The sequence below is a fragment of the Octopus bimaculoides genome, chromosome 29 (genome assembly GCF_046866305.1).
Source record: "Octopus bimaculoides isolate indiv1 chromosome 29, ASM4686630v1, whole genome shotgun sequence".
Lineage (NCBI taxonomy): Eukaryota > Metazoa > Mollusca > Cephalopoda > Octopoda > Octopodidae > Octopus > Octopus bimaculoides.
The window spans coordinates 2,407,127-2,424,626 of record NC_142956.1 but is presented as its reverse complement, the minus strand read 5'-3'; the positions used below and the strand labels follow the sequence as shown (position 1 = coordinate 2,424,626).

At 43.2% G+C, this 17,500-nt stretch overlaps 1 protein-coding gene across 7 annotated transcripts in view; it reads left to right on the top strand.

Moving 5' to 3' along the window:
• Nucleotides 1–17,500, top strand: part of LOC106874315 (uncharacterized) — a 297,482-nt gene that overhangs the window by 204,893 nt on the left and 75,089 nt on the right. For all 7 annotated transcript variants that reach the window (XM_089345559.1, XM_089345556.1, XM_089345554.1 and 4 more), the window contains exon 2: nucleotides 3,357–5,918. In XM_089345559.1, coding sequence (XP_089201685.1) covers nucleotides 3,357–5,918 — 2,562 coding nt within the window. The remainder of the gene's footprint in view (nucleotides 1–3,356; nucleotides 5,919–17,500) is intronic.

Here is a 17,500-nt window from a genome sequence, read left to right as displayed (position 1 = left end):
ATACATGTATGGGTGTGTACATCTGTGTGTATACGTGTGTGTATGTGTGTACCCCTGAGTGTGTGTGTATGTATGCATCTGTGTATATATTTGTGTGTGTGTACATCTGTATGTATACATGTATGGGTGTGTACATCTGTATGTATATACATGTGTATGTGTAGGTGTACATCTTTGTGTGTGTGTGTGTGTCTTTGTGTATAGATGTGTGTTTGTATTATATGAACTTGTATCAACTTAGAAAATATTCACACACACACACACACACACACACACACACACACACACACATATATATTGGGTTGGCAAGAAAATAATTTCATTTTTCATAATTAGAGAGTTATGACGATTTTAAATGACTTTTGTCAATGTTATGATTTTTTTTCCTTTTGACATTTGATAGCCATTACTTTTAGCTTACTTTAGAAGCAAATTGTGTGTAATTTTGTTTACGGCTGTTAATTCAGTGTCAATTTTAATACGGAGTGCAAAAACGAACATTTTTGCCATATTTTGCTTTTTTATTTTGTGGCACCTTGGGCGAGTGTCTTCTATTATAGCCTCAAACCGACCAAAGCCTTGTGAGTGGATTTGGTAGATGGAAATTGAAAGAAGCCCATCGTATATATATATGTGTGTGTGTGTATTTGTGTGTCTGTGTTTGTCTTCCCTCCCCCACTATCGCTTGACAACCTATGCTGGTGTGTTCATGTCCCTGTAACTTAGCGGTTCGGTAAAAGAGACCGATATAATAAGTACTAGGCTTACAAAGAATAAGTCCTGGGGCTGATTTGTTCGTCTAAAGGCAGTGCTCCAGCGTGGTCGCCATCAAATAACTGAAACAAACACAAAAAGGAAAGCAAAGAATATACGACGGACTGCCCCGTCGTTTGACGACGTTTGAGAATTCCACAACCAGACAGATGATTTGGTTATAGTGATCAAATGTTTGTGTGGCACACAAGCTCTCTCTCTCTCTCTCCATCAAATCGACATCCCCATGTGCCACGTGTCAGATAACGAAATGATTGCAGGGCAACGTGAAATGAAGTGCTTTGCTCAAGAACACAACGCAATGCCTAGTCTGGGAATTGAACCCATGATCTCGCAGTCGTGAATGCAACACCATAACCATTAAGCCATGCACACACACACACATTTGGTATTGTGTGTATGGATGTGTGTGTGTGTTTGCGTATACACCTAGATATAAACGATGCCCTTTGTGTGAGAGATGTTGTACACACACACACACACATACACAAGTATGCACACACACACACACATACACAAGTATGCACACACACACACACATACACAAGTATGCACACACACACACATACACAAGTATGCACACACACACACACATACACAAGTATGCACACACACACACACATACACAAGTATGCACACACACACACATACACAAGTATGCACACACACACACACAAGTATGCACACACATACACAAGTATGCACACACACACACAAGTATGCACACACACACACAAGTATGCACACACACACAAACATACACAAGTATGCACACACACACACAAGTATGCACACACACACACACACATATACAAGTATGCACACACACACACACACATACACAAGTATGCACACACACACACACACACATACACAAGTATGCACACACACACACATACACAAGTATGCACACACACACACAAGTATGCACACACACACACACATACACAAGTATGCACACACACACACACACATACACAAGTATGCACACACACACACACACACACATACACAAGTATGCACACACACACACACACGCAAACAAACGGGGTTTGTGTAAGGAAATTTTCATCAGAATCCCTTATCAGCATCATCAGCATCACTGTCATCGTTATAATTAGGATCATTGTTCTCGTTATCGTTACCACGGCTACCATCAGTCAGCAGCAGGTGTCTTCATTAACCTCGTTAACCTCATCATCGTCATCACGTATGACTATTACTGATCTCTTCATCAGTTTCACATCGGCCACTATCATCATCATCATCATCATCATATATAAGAGGTGGTGGTGGGGTGTGTGTGTGTGCTTGTTTAGCCCCAGGTCAGTCCTGATCCAGACAAACCTATGATCAGAGACGTTCCAACTGTGACCATCCCATCTTTTATTCAGGCATAGTGTATCTAGGACTACATTATCTAATGTATAGTATAGGAGTTAGTATTAGTGGCTATAGTTTTAGCCCCAGGTCAGTCCTGATCCAGACAGACCTATGACCAAAGATGTTCCAACTGTGACCATCCCATCTTTTATTCAGGCATAGTGTATCTAGGACTACATTATCTAATGTATAGTATAGGAGTTAGTATTAGTGGCTATAGTTTTAGCCCCAGGTCAGTCCTGATCCAGACAGACCTATGACCAAAGATGTTCCAACTGTGACCATCCCATCTTTTATTCAGGCATAGTGTATCTAGGACTACATTATCTAATGTATAGTATAGGAGTTAGTATAAGTCCTGGGGTTGATTTTCTCGACTAAAAGCGGTGCTCTAGCATGGCCACAGTCAAATGACTGAAACGAGTAAAAGAGTAAAAGAGAGAGTAAAAGAGTATTATACTCAAGGATTTACGGTATATACATACATACATATATATGACAGGCTTCTTTCAGTTTCTGTCGGCCAAATCCAGTCACAAAGCTTTGGTGAAACCAAAGCTAGAGCAGAAGACACTTGCCCAAGATGTCACACAGTGAGATTGAACCCAGAACCATGTGGTTGGGAAGCAGACTTCTTGTCACACACATCTGTGCCTGTGCGTCTGTATATGCATATATTTGTGCATAAAATATTTAGTGTGTGTATATATTTGATTATAAATTATTTGACGTGTATATATTTGCATATAAAATATTTAATGTGTATATATTTGTATATGATATTTAATATGTGTATCTAAAATATTTAATGTGTGTATATTTGCATATAAAGTATTTAATGTGTATATTTGCATATAAGCTATTTAATGTGTATATATTTGTATATGCTATTTAATGTGTATATAAAATATTTAATTTGTGTATATTCACATATAAAGTATTTGATGTGTGTATATTTGTATAGAAAATATTTGTGTCTATATTTGCATATAAGATATTTAATGTGTGTATATATATTTATGTAGAATATATATAGTGTGTGTATATATATATAGTGTGTGTATGTATATATATATATATATAGTGTGTGTGTATATATATATATATATATATATATATATATACACACACACTCACAGTATACACAATATTTAACATGTGTATTTATATTTTGTTTTTCTTTTTTTGTGTCTTTGCAGTGTTACTAGCGCCAGGTCAAACGAAGACCTCCCACAGAAGTCACACGTGACACCGAGTCCGACGCCAGCGCCGGCGGCACCAGGTGCAAGCAGCAAAATAGGCAGCAACAGCAGCAGCAGCGGCGGCAGTATGGGGAGCAGTGTGGCGACCACCACGAATACCACCACCTCACCAGCCACCAATGTGAACAGCTGTTCGTTATCGTCAAATGAGACATACAGTGGCGGGGGGCGCCCGAAATTGGTGAGCCAAACCTCGCTGAGCGGCAGCACCATGGTTGGAACTGGTTTGCATGGCTGTGGGGGTCTTATCAGCCTAGGTGGAAGCGGGAGCGGGTGCAATAGTGCACAGCGTCAACAGGTACAGAGGCAACGTTCGTTTAAGCGTTCAGATGATGAGCTGATCAAGAGGTCGCGAGTGCACTCCAGCTCGTATGAACTCTCGCAAGACTTACAGGAGAAACAGCTGGAGATGTTGGAGAGGAAGTACGGAGGCACGATCCGTTCGAGGCGCGCGGCACGTGTGATTCAGCGCGCTTTCCGCAAGTACTGTATGAACAAGAACTTTGAGAAGTTGCGCAACTCGGTCGGCGAGCGCCGGTTGTCGAAGCGTCTGTCGGAGCTGGGACGCAGCAACACCGTCTGGACGGACAGAATCAGCTGTGAGATGATGCAATATACCACGACGACGACATCGGCGACAGGCGGCGCAGGCACGGTGGGTGGAATCGCAGCTGGCTGCGACGGGTTGCAGAATTATAGCGTGGCCGGTGGAGCGATGACGGCGGACAGCAAACAGAAGCTGTTGGACCACGACAAGTCGGAGAGCGTGCGGAAGCGAATCGCGGAGATTGAGGCGCGGAAGAACCTCGACAATCGATTGCATCACCACCACCACCTTCAGCAGCAGTATCACCAGATGTCACTAGATGCCTCTCTGAAGGTGGAAGGCCTGAGAAGGACCGCACAGCAACGCAAGGAGAAGCGCCGGCTGGAGAGGTCGGCCGAGATTGACCTCAGCTGCATTCCCAGTGAGAACGTGATGGAGGAGGAGGAGGAGGAGGAAGAGGAGGAGGAGGGGGGAGAAGGGGAAGCGTACGAGAGGCGAGTCGAGAACGAGATCACGGCGAAGGGCAGTGGCGGCGGTGGCGACGGGGATGAGAAGACGGTGGTGGGGACGGTGTCGGAGAAGAAGGGGGACAACAAGAACAGTTGCGGCAAGGTGCAGCAAGGGAGCAACAATACGTGCTGTGGCGTCGTTGCCGGGGTTGCAGTCGGTGGCAACAGCAACAATCGGCGACAGGCGACGAACGCAAGCCAGAGCCCTGTTTCTTCTTCTTCTTCGACGCCGATAACAGCATCCAGCACGGCGAACGCGATCCAACACCAGCAGCAGGAGCCGAATAACAACCGCAACTCCTACCCGGAGCTGAACGACAGCAGTGCTAGTGATTCTCCGCAGGCGACCCCCGTCGAGAGCGCGGTCGACCTGCACAGCCTGGATTTCGAAAATCTTCTGGAGAGCAAAGAGACGGACATTTTGAGCGATAGTTTCCATAGCGACAGCGTGCATAGCGACGGCAGCAGTCAGGAAGCTGGTTCGTTGATCGGCCATCATCACAAACCGGCCGGCCTGTCATCTCTGTCGTCTGTCGAGCAACTCGACCCACGCCTGCACGCCACCAAGGACGGCCACGGCGGCTCGTGCGACAGCATGGGCCGGCTCTACCCAGAGTCCGGCTTTGCAGCAGAGCTGCCGCCAGAGGTTCAAATCAAAGTTGATCTAGCGTCCCCCGAGGACACGGGACTCGGAGACAGGAAGTCACTCAATGATGAATCGATAAAGTTTTATGTGAATTCGAAAGTGAAACTACGCGGCACAGGAGGTGGAGGCGGCGTCGGCGGCGGTGGAGGCAGTAGTAGTGGCGGTGGTGGTGGTGGTGTAAACAGTGGAGGTAATGGTAGTGGTGGGGGAGCAGGAAATGTTTCCAGTGTGCGGGAACTGAAGGACAAGAAGGTGTTGGGTGGCGTGCCACCGCAAGTGACCCCCGGTGTCGCTCCCCCTCCTCACCACCACCACCAACACCACCACCATCATCATTCACATCGGTGTGGCCCGGAGGCATCGCCAATCTGGAAGCGGAAGAGCGCGACTGGCGTACTTGGTGGCTCCGGGTCAGGTGCAGCGGCGCCGCCTTCGGCCCCTACCGTCGCGGCCGTGGCAGCGGCGGCGGCGGCCGGTGGCGTAGGGGTGGTGGGGGGCTGCACGGCGGCCATGTCGGCGATGATGAACAAGGGCAGTGGTGGGGGAGGCGGCGGAGAGGTGAAGCGGATGAGCAACATCTCGGAGACGAGTGAACCGGAGAGCGTAGACGGGCAGTGTTCCAGCTCGCCCAGTTCGGACAACGTTAGTTCGGAAAACATAAGCATCGGAAGTGAAAACAGCATCAGTTACCAGCGGAAAATTCGGATTAGTGTGACCCCGGACCAGCACGTCACCTCACGTATCGGAGACAAGGAGCGGAAACGACTCTACAGGATAGGGTTGAACCTATTCAACAAGTAAGTGCCTACTTTCTCTCTCTCTTTCTCCTCTTTTCTTTCATTTCATTCTTGATGCAACCGAGTGGGTGTTCACTTACAAACCAGGCGGTCTCAGGGTCAGTCCCACTGCATGACCACAGGGCTGTGGAGTCGAAACAAAAATTTACATTATTTAAATTTGACGGATATTTGTCCTCATCTTGTTTGTTGTGAAACGCAACGTTTTGTCTGATATAGCCTCCAGCCTTCATCAGGTGTCTTGGGGAAATTTCAAACCTGGGTTCTCATTCCTAAGGTATTTTTCAGTGTTGTTGTTGTTGTTATTATTCAGGTCACTGCTTGGAATTGAACTTGTAATCTTGGGGTTAGTAGCCCATGCTCTTAACCACTATGCCATATTCCCATGACCTGAATAATAATAATGATAATAATAATAGCAACAACGACATCGAAAAACACCTTAGGAATGAGAACCCAGGTTTGAAATTTCCCCAAGACACCTGATGAAGGCTGGAGGCTATATCAGACAAAACGTTGTGTTAACAACAAACAAGATGAGGACAAATATCCGTCTCTTTTTCCTGAACCGCTAAGTTATGGGGGGACGTAAACACACTAGCATCGGTTGTCAAGCGATGTTGGGGAGACAAACACAAACACACACATACATATATATATATATATATATACATGTATACGACGGGCTTCTTTCAGTTTCCGTCTACCAAACCCACTGACAAGGCTTTGGTTGGCCCAAGGCTATAGTAGAAGACACTTGCCCAAGATGCCACGCAATGGGAATGAACCCGGAACAATGTGGTTGGTAAGCAAGCTACTTACCACACAGCCACTCCTGTGCCTATAATAAATATAAAGCAATATTTTAAATTTTTAATAAAAAAACATCAAATGAAGACCCTATTATATGTCCGAGTTCAAATTATTTATGTATCACAAGTATGGAAGTAATTGGTGAAGCCATTTTCATGTCAAAAGCGAATACACACACATCTCTATTTTATATATGTATATATATATATATATATATATATATATATATATATGTATATATATATATGTATATATATATATGTATATATATATATGTATATATATATATATATATGTATATATATATATATATATATATGTATGTATATATATATATATATATGTATGTATATATATATATATATATGTATATATATATATATATATGTATATATATATATATATATGTATATATATATATATATATGTATATATATATATATATATGTATATATATATATATATATGTATATATATATATATATATGTATATATATATATATATATGTATATATATATATATATATGTATATATATATATATATATGTATATATATATATATATATGTATATATATATATATATATGTATATATATATATATATATATATATATATGTATATATATATATATATATGTATATATATATATATATATATATATATATATATATATGATTCTTGCCAATTCCATTTTCCATTTCCCTCATTCATTATAAACTCAATGAATTTCTGACGTAGATCCAGTGACAGTTTATATCATAATTGTGGATGACATCAGGAAGCCTAAATCGTGAAAGTACTTTAACCCTTTCGTAACCGTATTTCGGTTGAGATGCTCTGTGTTTCCTTCATTTAATTTTAAATATCATCATCATCATCATTGTTAAACGTCCGCTTCCCATGCTGGCATAGGTTGGACGGTTTGACTGAGGACTGATGAACCAGATGCCTGCACCAGGCTCCAGTCTGACCTGGCAGTTTTTCTACAGCTGGATGCCCTTCCTAATGCCAAACCCCTCAGAGAGTGTAGTGGGTGCTTTTACGTGCCACCGGCATGAGGTCCAGTCAGGCGGTACTGGCAACGGCCAAGCTCAAATGGTATTTTTACGTGCCACCTGCACAGGAGCCAGTCCAGCGGCACTGACATTGCCCTCGCTCGAATGTTGCTTTCCACATACTACTGGCACAAGTGCCAGTAAAGTGGCACTGGTAGTGCCAGAGCAAAGAATTTAGTAAAATAACTTTATCATTCAGCTGGTGTTAGGAACATAAATTGTGATTAAGGTTTGGTGGAAGATTTTAATCTAAAACTTATGAAAACAAGACTTTTGTACTACAGAACCAGAGCCAGTTTCAGCCAGGTTGGCATCAAAATGGTAAATTTGCCGATTTTGTTTCAATTGCTAGAAATAGCAGCCAAATCTTGTGCAAACTGAAGGCACATTTGACTGACTGTCTTTAACCTTATTTGTTACCATATTTCTGTTGAGATGCTCTGTGTTTCCTTCAATTAATTTTAAATATAACAAAGAATTTAGTAAAATAACTTAATTATCATTAAGCTAGTGTTAGGAACATAAATTGTGACTAAAGTTTGGAAGATTTTAATTCAAAACTGATGAAAACAAGACATTTGTAATACAAAGCCAGAGGTGGTTTCAGCCGGGTTGGTCTCAAAAGGGTTAATGGTAAACACCGAACTTAAAACCAAAGTCCAAATAATTATTTATATATGTATGTGTATGTATTCTTTTATTCTATTATGCATTTGTTTATGGTCATGCTGGAGCACCACCTTTAGTCGAAGATATTGACCCCAGGACTTATTCTTTGTAAGCCTAGTGCTTATTCTATCGGTCTCTTTTTTGCCGAACCACTGAGTTATGGGGACACAAACACACCAACATCAGGTGTCAAGCAATGGTAGGGAGACAATCGCACACACACACACACACACACACAGATAGTTAGAAAGAAAAAGGCATGGTTTTTCATTCACAAAGAACACCAGACTGTTCGAATCCAGAAAAATATATATATATATATATATACATATAAAAATTAATGTAGTTATTAATTCCCCCCCCCCCTCGTTCATCAAGTGGTGGTGGGGTGAAGGGATACGGGGTGTGTGTGTCCCCTTAGACACCACTGTGACTATTTATCCTACCACCCAAGCGCTACAGAGAAAAGGGAGCTGGGACCCCATTCTTCATGATGGTGGTCACATTTCAACTTGCCATAACTTCAGACTGTCAACACATCTGGAACAGTGTGTGTGTGTGTGTGTGTGTTGGTGGGGGGGGGTATCCTATTATTTTCACCTTAAACACAATTACCCCCCCCCCCTGCCGTCCATTGATAATCCATAATTTCAGTTGCGCTACTCATTGGTGACTGCAAATCCCGAGTTTGTAGTTTGGTATGTGTGCATGTCTGTATGTGCCCCTGTGTGTGTGTGTGTGTGTGTGCACGTACGTCTGTGTATGTGCCTCTGTGGGTGTGGTGCACTGCTGTTTGCCTTCAAGCAACCAACTATGACAGTTGCTTGAAAGTGTGTGTGTGTGTAGGGGGGTAGAGTGAATCATCACCTGCCTACAAATGCATGCTGCCGCATGTTACAAGATATGTCATTCTACGCATCTGTACTTCCAAATGTGTGTGGAGTGGCTGTGTGGTAAGTAGCTTGCTTACCAACCACATGGTTCCGAGTTCAGTCCCACTGCGTGGCACCTTGGGCAAGTGTCTTCTACTATAGCCTCGGGCCGACCAAATCCTTGTGAGTGGATTTGGTAGATGGAAACTGAAAGAAGCCCGTTGTACATATATATATATATATTTGTGTGTCTGTGTTTGTCACCCGCCACCACTGCTTGACATCCGATGTTGGTGTGTTTACGTCCCTGTAATTTAGCAGCTCGGTAAGAGAGACTGATAGAATAAGTATCAGGCTTACAAAGAATAAGTCCTCGGGTCGATCATGTTTGACTAAAGGTGGCGGTGCTCCAGCATGGCCGCAGTCAAATGATTGAAACAAATAAACGAATATAGACATATAGAGATATTTTCTGATCGACTTAATCCCCTTCCTTCAAATTTGCTGGCCTTGTGCCAAAATTTGAAGCCATCATTATTATTATCTGCGAGCTGGTAGAATCGTTAGGATGCTGGGCGAAATGTTTAGCAGTATTTTGTCTGCCCCTGTGTTCTGAGTTCAAATTCTGCTGACATCAAATTTACTTTTTATCCTTTTGGAGTCGATAGATTAAGTTACCAGCGAAACACTGGGGGTCAATAAAATCAACTGGTCCCCCTCACTGCAAATTTCAGGCCTTGTGCCTATAGTAGAAAGGGTTATTATTATTATCATTGCCTTTGCACAGCTTCTAACGCTGGAGCTGTACTACGGTGTCAGCTGTTCACTACCAGTGAACTAAGGTAACACCCCTAATTTTTCGAGCACCTTCCGAAGTATTCGGATATAACAATATTTCATCTGCTGCTATATTCTGAGTTCAAATTCCGCCGAGGTCAACTTTGCCTTTCATCCTTTCAGGGTCGATAAATTAAATACCAGTTGCATTCTGGGGTTGATCTAATCGACTGGTCCCCTCCCCCAAATTTCAGGCCTTGTGCCTGTTGTAGAAAGAGTTATTATTATTCAGTAGATTTATTTTCATAACGTGCTTTCACTTCACTACCGAGCGCAGCTCTGTGCGCCTTGGGTATGTGCTGTGGTTTGCTGTGGTGCTCTTATGTTTACTGTATTGAAAGTGTTTTGCGTAGGATGTGTGCAGTACCCAGTAGTGCAATTTTCTGTATGTTATATATATTTGTAAGTCCTGGTGTTTTTGTTATGTATTTGTCTGAATATTGTTTTATTATACCTAAGGCACCTACTATGATAGGAATTGTTTCTGTTTTTAGATTCCACATTCGAGTTACCTCTATTTCCAGGTCTTTGTAGTTTGAAAGTTTTTCCATTTCTTTTCGAGAAACGTTGTCATCTGCTGGTATTGATAAACCAATTAGAAAGCATTTTTTTTCTTCATGATCTTTGACAACTATATCTGGTCTATTGGCCTTAATTTCTCTATCTGTGTGTATTGGCATATCCCAGAGTATGGTTTCTTTCTTGTTTTCTGTGACCTTTTCTGGCGTGTGTTTATACCATCTTTTTTCTGTTGTTATTCCATAGTGTTGGCATAGCTTCCAGTGTATATAGGTCACAGCTCTGTCGTATTATTATTATTATTATTATTATGGCGGTGAGCTGACAGAATTGTTAGCATGGCCGGCGAAGGGCTTAGCAGTTTTCCGTCCATCTTTATGTTCTGAGTTCAAATCCTGCTAAAGTCCACTCTGCCTTTTCTGCTCACTTTCAAGCAAAGTGAGACTGTAGTTGTGGCCGATGCCAGTGTCAGGTCAGTGGCACTCTTGGGAGTGGTTGGTGTTAGGAAGAGCATCCAGCTGTAGAAACCTTGCCAAATCGGATTGGAACCTGGTGCAGCCACCCGACTCATCAGTTTTCAGCCAAACCGTCCAACCCATGCCAGCATGGGAAGCGGATGTTAAATGGTGATGATGGTAACCAGAGACATGTCTGAGAAGATTGGAAATTAGGGACACCGCTTGTATGACGGTGATGCTTGTTTACAACCATTACGTACAAACTCACCTATGTGTATGTGTCTTTTTTACTTGTGTCAATCCTTAGCCCATGGTCATGCTGGGGGCACTGCCACTACTACAACCACCACTACTACTACTACCACCACCACTACTACTACAACCACCACTACTACTACTACCACCACCACTACTACCACCACCACTACTACTACTACTACCACCACCACCAAATTGACTGCTTCTAGGTTTTTTTGTTTTAATCTGTAACTTGGTAATTATTTTGTCAGTCTCTTTTGCTGAACTGCTAAGTTAAAGAGGTGTAGACACATCAACATTGGTTGTCCTGCAGTGGTTGAAGGCAAATGTAGTCACAAAGACCCACACAGGATTCTTTCAGTTTCCATCTACCATATCCACATACAAATCTTTGGTCACGGCTGGAACATCTTTGATCATAGGTCTGTCTGGATCAGGACTGACCTGGGGCTAAACAACAGCTACAGCCACCTCACACCCACCCACCACAAATACTTCTACTACCACCAAGACACAATGTTAATGACACCACAATACAACCACCACCAACACATCCGCCACACTACTCACACGTCAATGACACTATCATACTGCTGCCAATACTGTAGTACTACCACCAACACCATCATTTCTACTATACCAGCATCACTACCACCACTACTTTCTATCAGTATGGCAACCATCACCACCACTACGACTACTGCCACTACTACCACTACCACCACCATAACCACCACCACCACCACCACCGCCACTACCACCACCATGACCACCACTACTACCACCACCGCCACTACCACCACCATAGCCACCACTGCTGCAGCAGTCATTCCCCCCCTTTCCTAGCGCTGCTGTCTCAGAGGAAAGAGGAGAGTGGGGGGTGTAGCAAGAGGAAGTGAGACAGTGTGATGTTGAGGTGGTTGGGGGGAGCACCGTGGCTTGGAAGAGTGTTTGTTGTCAAATGTCTGACACAGACAGACACTGTAAATACGACACCGCCACCATGAAAACACCCTGTTGAAACTTCACCACACTACCGCCACCACTACTACTACTACCACCATCACTACTACTACCACCACGACTACTACCACCACCACGACTACTACTACCACCACCACCACCACTACCACCACCACCACCACCACTACTACTACCACCATCACTACAACTACCGCCACCACCACCACCATATCCCCGCCATCAAAGTGGTAGTGGTGGGGACGGTGGTTTGTGATGTAGTAGTTAATAAACACCCTGTTGAACAATATCAACAGCGCCACCACCACCACCATTGACAGCAGCAGCAGGACACGAGACTATTGGCGGCAATCGGTGACGTGGTGGTGGCGGAGGCGGAGGGGGGGGAAGGTGGTGTTATCTTCCAGATTAGCAACTACAAAGGAATGCCGAAGGGGCTGAGTCAATTTTAGTAATAGGTTGGTGGAGGGGGTGGGCGGGCGGGGTGAGATTATAGTATTGGCGGTGGTGGTGATGGGGGTGGATAATGTTTGCTGCGATGGAGTCTGTTGTTTACGGGGGGGGGGGGCTCGAATGATGGTTAATGGTGGTGGTGGGGATGGTGGTCGGGGCTGGAGCGCCGGGGTAGTATGGTGGTTGTGGCGGTGAGGAGTGAGACATTGGTTTTTTTTTTTTGGTTTTTTTTTATTTGCAGAGAGCTGCCGGTGTGTTTGTTTGTTTGTTTGGTATGCGCAGCGGTGTTGGTGATCAATAAGCGTTCTAGCCATGACCATCCTGTCTAATTGTGGTGCAAGTACATCTAGGAATACCTCGCCTCCCGGCAAACTGACCTGGGGTTAAACAACAACTATAACCACTAATACTAACTCCTATACTATACATTCGATAATGTAGTCCTAGATACACTATGCCTGAATAAAAGATGGGATGGTCACAGGGGGAACGTCTTTGATCATAGGTCTGTCTGGATCAGGACTGACCTGGGGCTAAAACTATAGCTATTAATACTAACTCCTATACTGTACATTAGATAATGTAGTCCTAGGTACACTATGCCTGAATAAAAATTGGTGCCTGCCTGGATCAGGACTATCCTGGGGTTAAATGACATAAAGTACATTAAAACGAAACTCAACCCCCCTCCTCCCCTTTCACCTCTTCTCCTCCGCCCTCAGCAGACACTTTCCTTTGATCTTTCTTCATAACCCTTCTCTGATGGGGGGCAGGGGTGGAGGGCCCTCCTGGTTCCCACATCTTTGTTATTAATGTGGGAAGAGATTGAGGCGGGGGGGGGGGAGCAGAGTAAGGTCCAAGGTGGGGGCTGTTGTATTTAAGGACTGGAGCTGTGGGTTGGAAAGAGAGTGTCTGGGTGGGGTGGGGGGAGTCCCGGTTTAATGAACCGAATCACCTTTCCCCCCCCCCCCGGAGCTCTTGGTGTTGTCCAGAGGGAACACATACAACACTGCCTCTACAAGGTCATTTTCCATGCTAGAAAGTACAGCCAAATCTCTCCACAACAGTGTACTATATATATTCTTTCATTTGTTTCAGTCTTTTTGACTGTGGCCATGCTGGAGCACCGCCTTTAGTCGAGCAAAACAACCCCAGGACTTATTCTTTGTAAGCCGAGTACTTATTCTATTGGTCTCTTTTGCCGAACTGCTAGGTTACGGGGTTGTAAACACACCAGCATCGGTTGTCAAGCGATGTTGGGGGGACAAACACAGACAAATAAACATACACACACACACACATACCTATATACGAAGGGCTTTCAGTTTCCGTCTCCCAAATCCACTCACAAGGCTTTGGTCAACCTGCATAAACACATACGTGTGTGTGTGTGTGTGTGTGTGTGTTAAGAGGGGAATGTATTATCCGTACAGATACCATGGTAGCTCTCAGTTATGTTCCAGTTTATGGCTAACTGCATGCCAAGCTGGTTGAAAGACCTTAAATGAAGCTGCACAGAAAATTACACCCAGTTGCACATAGTCTGTGCAGTGGAAACCTGTGTAGGTCGTCATAACTGTAGAAATATGCTGTATGACATTGTAAAATGAAGGGAAATATATTTTGAAGGTGATCCAGTCTCCATATTTTCTATCATTATAATTGTTTTATATATATATATAAATATGTGGCTTTGTGGTAAGTAGCTTGCATACCAACCACATGGTTCCAGGTTCAGTCCAACTGCGTGGCACCTTGGGCAAGTGTCTTCTACTATAGCCTCGGGCCAACCAAAGACTTGTGAGTGGATTTGGGAGATGGAAACTGAAAGAAGCGCGTCGTATATGTATATATATATGTATGTGTATGTGTGTGTGTGTTTGTTGTTTGTGTCTGTCCCCCCAACATCGCATGACAACCGATGTTTGGTGTGTTTACATCCCTGTCACTTAGCGGTTCGGCAAAAAAGGACTGATAGATTAAGTGCTAGGCTTACAAAGAATAAGTCCTGGGGGTCGATTTACTTGACTAAAGGTGGTGCTCCAGCATGGCCGCAGTCAAATGACTGAAACAAGTAAAATATATATATATATATATATATATATATATATATATATATATATATATACATATATATATAAACAATATATGAGGATATGCATATATATGTACATGTATGTACATACCTTCATCTACATGTACATATAGATACATCATCATCATCATCATCATCGTTTAACGTCCGCTTTCCATGCTAGCATGGGTTGGACGATTTGACTGAGGACTGGTGAAACCGGATGGCAACACCAGGCTCCAGTCTGATTTGGCAGAGTTTCTACAGCTGGATGCCCTTCCTAACGCCAACCACTCAGAGAGTGTAGTGGGTGCTTTTACGTGTCACCTGCACGAAAACGGCCACGCTCGAAATGGTGTCTTTTATGTGCCACCCGCACAAGCCAGTCCAGGGGCACTGGCAACGATCTCGCTCGAAAATCCTACAGGAGCCAGTCAGGCGGTACTGGCAACGGCCACGCTCAAAATGGTGCATCTCATGTGCCACCCGCACAAGAACCATATATATATATGGGCAGGAGTGGCTGTATGATAAAAAGCTTGCTTCTCAACCACATGGTTCCAGGTTCAGTCCCACTGCATGGCACCTTGGGCAAATGTCTTCTACTATGGCCTCAGGTCGACCTAAGCCTTGTGAGTGGATTTGGTAGATGGAAACAGAAAGAAGCCCATCGTATATATATATATGTGTGTGTTTGTTCACCTGCCATTGCTTGACAACCGGTGTTGGTGTGTTTATATCCCCGTAACCTAGCAGTTCGGCTAAGGAAACTGATAGAATAAGTACTTACAAAGAATAAGTCCTGGGGTCGGTTTCTTCAACTAACACTCTTTAAGGCTGTGTTCAAGCATGGTCACAGTAACATCACTGAAGCAAGCAAAAGAATAAAAGAATATATTTATACACAGCATATTAATAATAATAATAATAATAATAATATTAATAATAGAGACTTGTACATCCACAATATTTATTTTGCAATTATTAGATACAGCATATTACAATGACCTACACATGGTTCAACTGGTTGAAGGAAGTTTTTGTTAGATAGTATTTTATAGAAGGTAGGGATGTTGCTATTTATAGTTACAGAAATCTGACCCATAACTCACTTCCATTGTGGACGGGGCAGGTGGGAAACTTGGCCCTAAAATAGGTCAAGGTTGGGGCTGTTGTTTTTGTAATGTTCTTAGTCTGTCTTAATAGCCGTCAGCGCTATGATTGGTTCAGAGTGTGTTTAAATTCATTTTTCGTTAGGGTTTGGCCGCCTACTTTTACTCTGTTACTTGTTTCAGTCATTTGACTGCGGCCATGCTGGGGCACCGCCTTTAGTCGAGTAAATCGACCTCAGGACTTATTCTTTGTAAGCCTAGTACTTATTCTATCAGTCCCTTTTGCTGAACCGCTAAGTTACGGGGACGTTAACACACCAGCATCGGTTGTCAAGCGATGTTGGGGGACAAACACAGACACACACACACATATATATATATAACTATATACGACGGGCTTCTTTCAGTTTCCGTCTACCAAATCCACTCACAAGGCTTTGGTCGGCTCGAGGCTATAGTAGAAGACACTTGCCCAAGGTGTCATGCAGAGGGAATGAACCCGGAACCATATGGTTGGTAAGCAAGCTACTTACCACACAGCCACTCCTACGCCTACTTTATTAATATTAAATATATTGTGTAATATATTCATTTCTATTGTCTAAAAGTCCAGTTGTGAGTGTGTAGACATCTCGGGGTTTGTTTTTATCTGGTGTTTATTAATTTGTATTGAAACTGCTCTGACAATATTGCAACAGTGTGCAGTCACTGCAGTGGAAACATGTGTTGGCCATTGTTATATGCTGCAAAATAAAAATAGGGGATGTACAAGTCTCCAAACTCCTTTTTATTATTATCATTATTTACCAGTGAAACATTGGGGTTGATGTGATTGACTACTCCCCTCCACCACCTCCCAATTTCTGGCCTTGTGCCTATAGTAGAAAGGACTATTGCTATTATTATCAGGGGGGAAACACAGACACAAACATATACATATATTTATACGACGGGCTTCTTTCAGTTTCCATCTACCAAATCCACTCACAAGACTTTGGTTGGCCCGAGGCTATAGTAAAGACGCTTGCCCAAGGTGCCACGCAGTTGGACTGAACCCGGAACCATGTGGTTGGTAAGCAAGCTTCTTACCACACAGCCACTCTTTTACTTGTTTCAGTCATTTTATTGCGGCCATACTGGAGCACCAGTAAAATAAGTACCAGGCTTGAGAATAAAATAATGGGGACGATTAGTTTGACTAAAATTTCTCTAGGCGCTGCTCCAGCATGGCTGCAGTCTAGTAACTGAAATGAGGAAAAGATAAAAGATGTATATGTGTGTGTGTGTGTGTGTGTGTTGTAGATAAATGTGTGTTTCTGTGTGTGCATATGTGTGTGTGTGTGTGTGTGTAAATATATATTTACACACATGCAAAGTTTTGCAGACTCAGATTAACTCTGTGTGTGTTTCTGTGTGTGTGCGTGTGTGTGTGTGTTTAATTGTAAATGAATAAGAAGCTACAAAGTGACTCAAGACCCA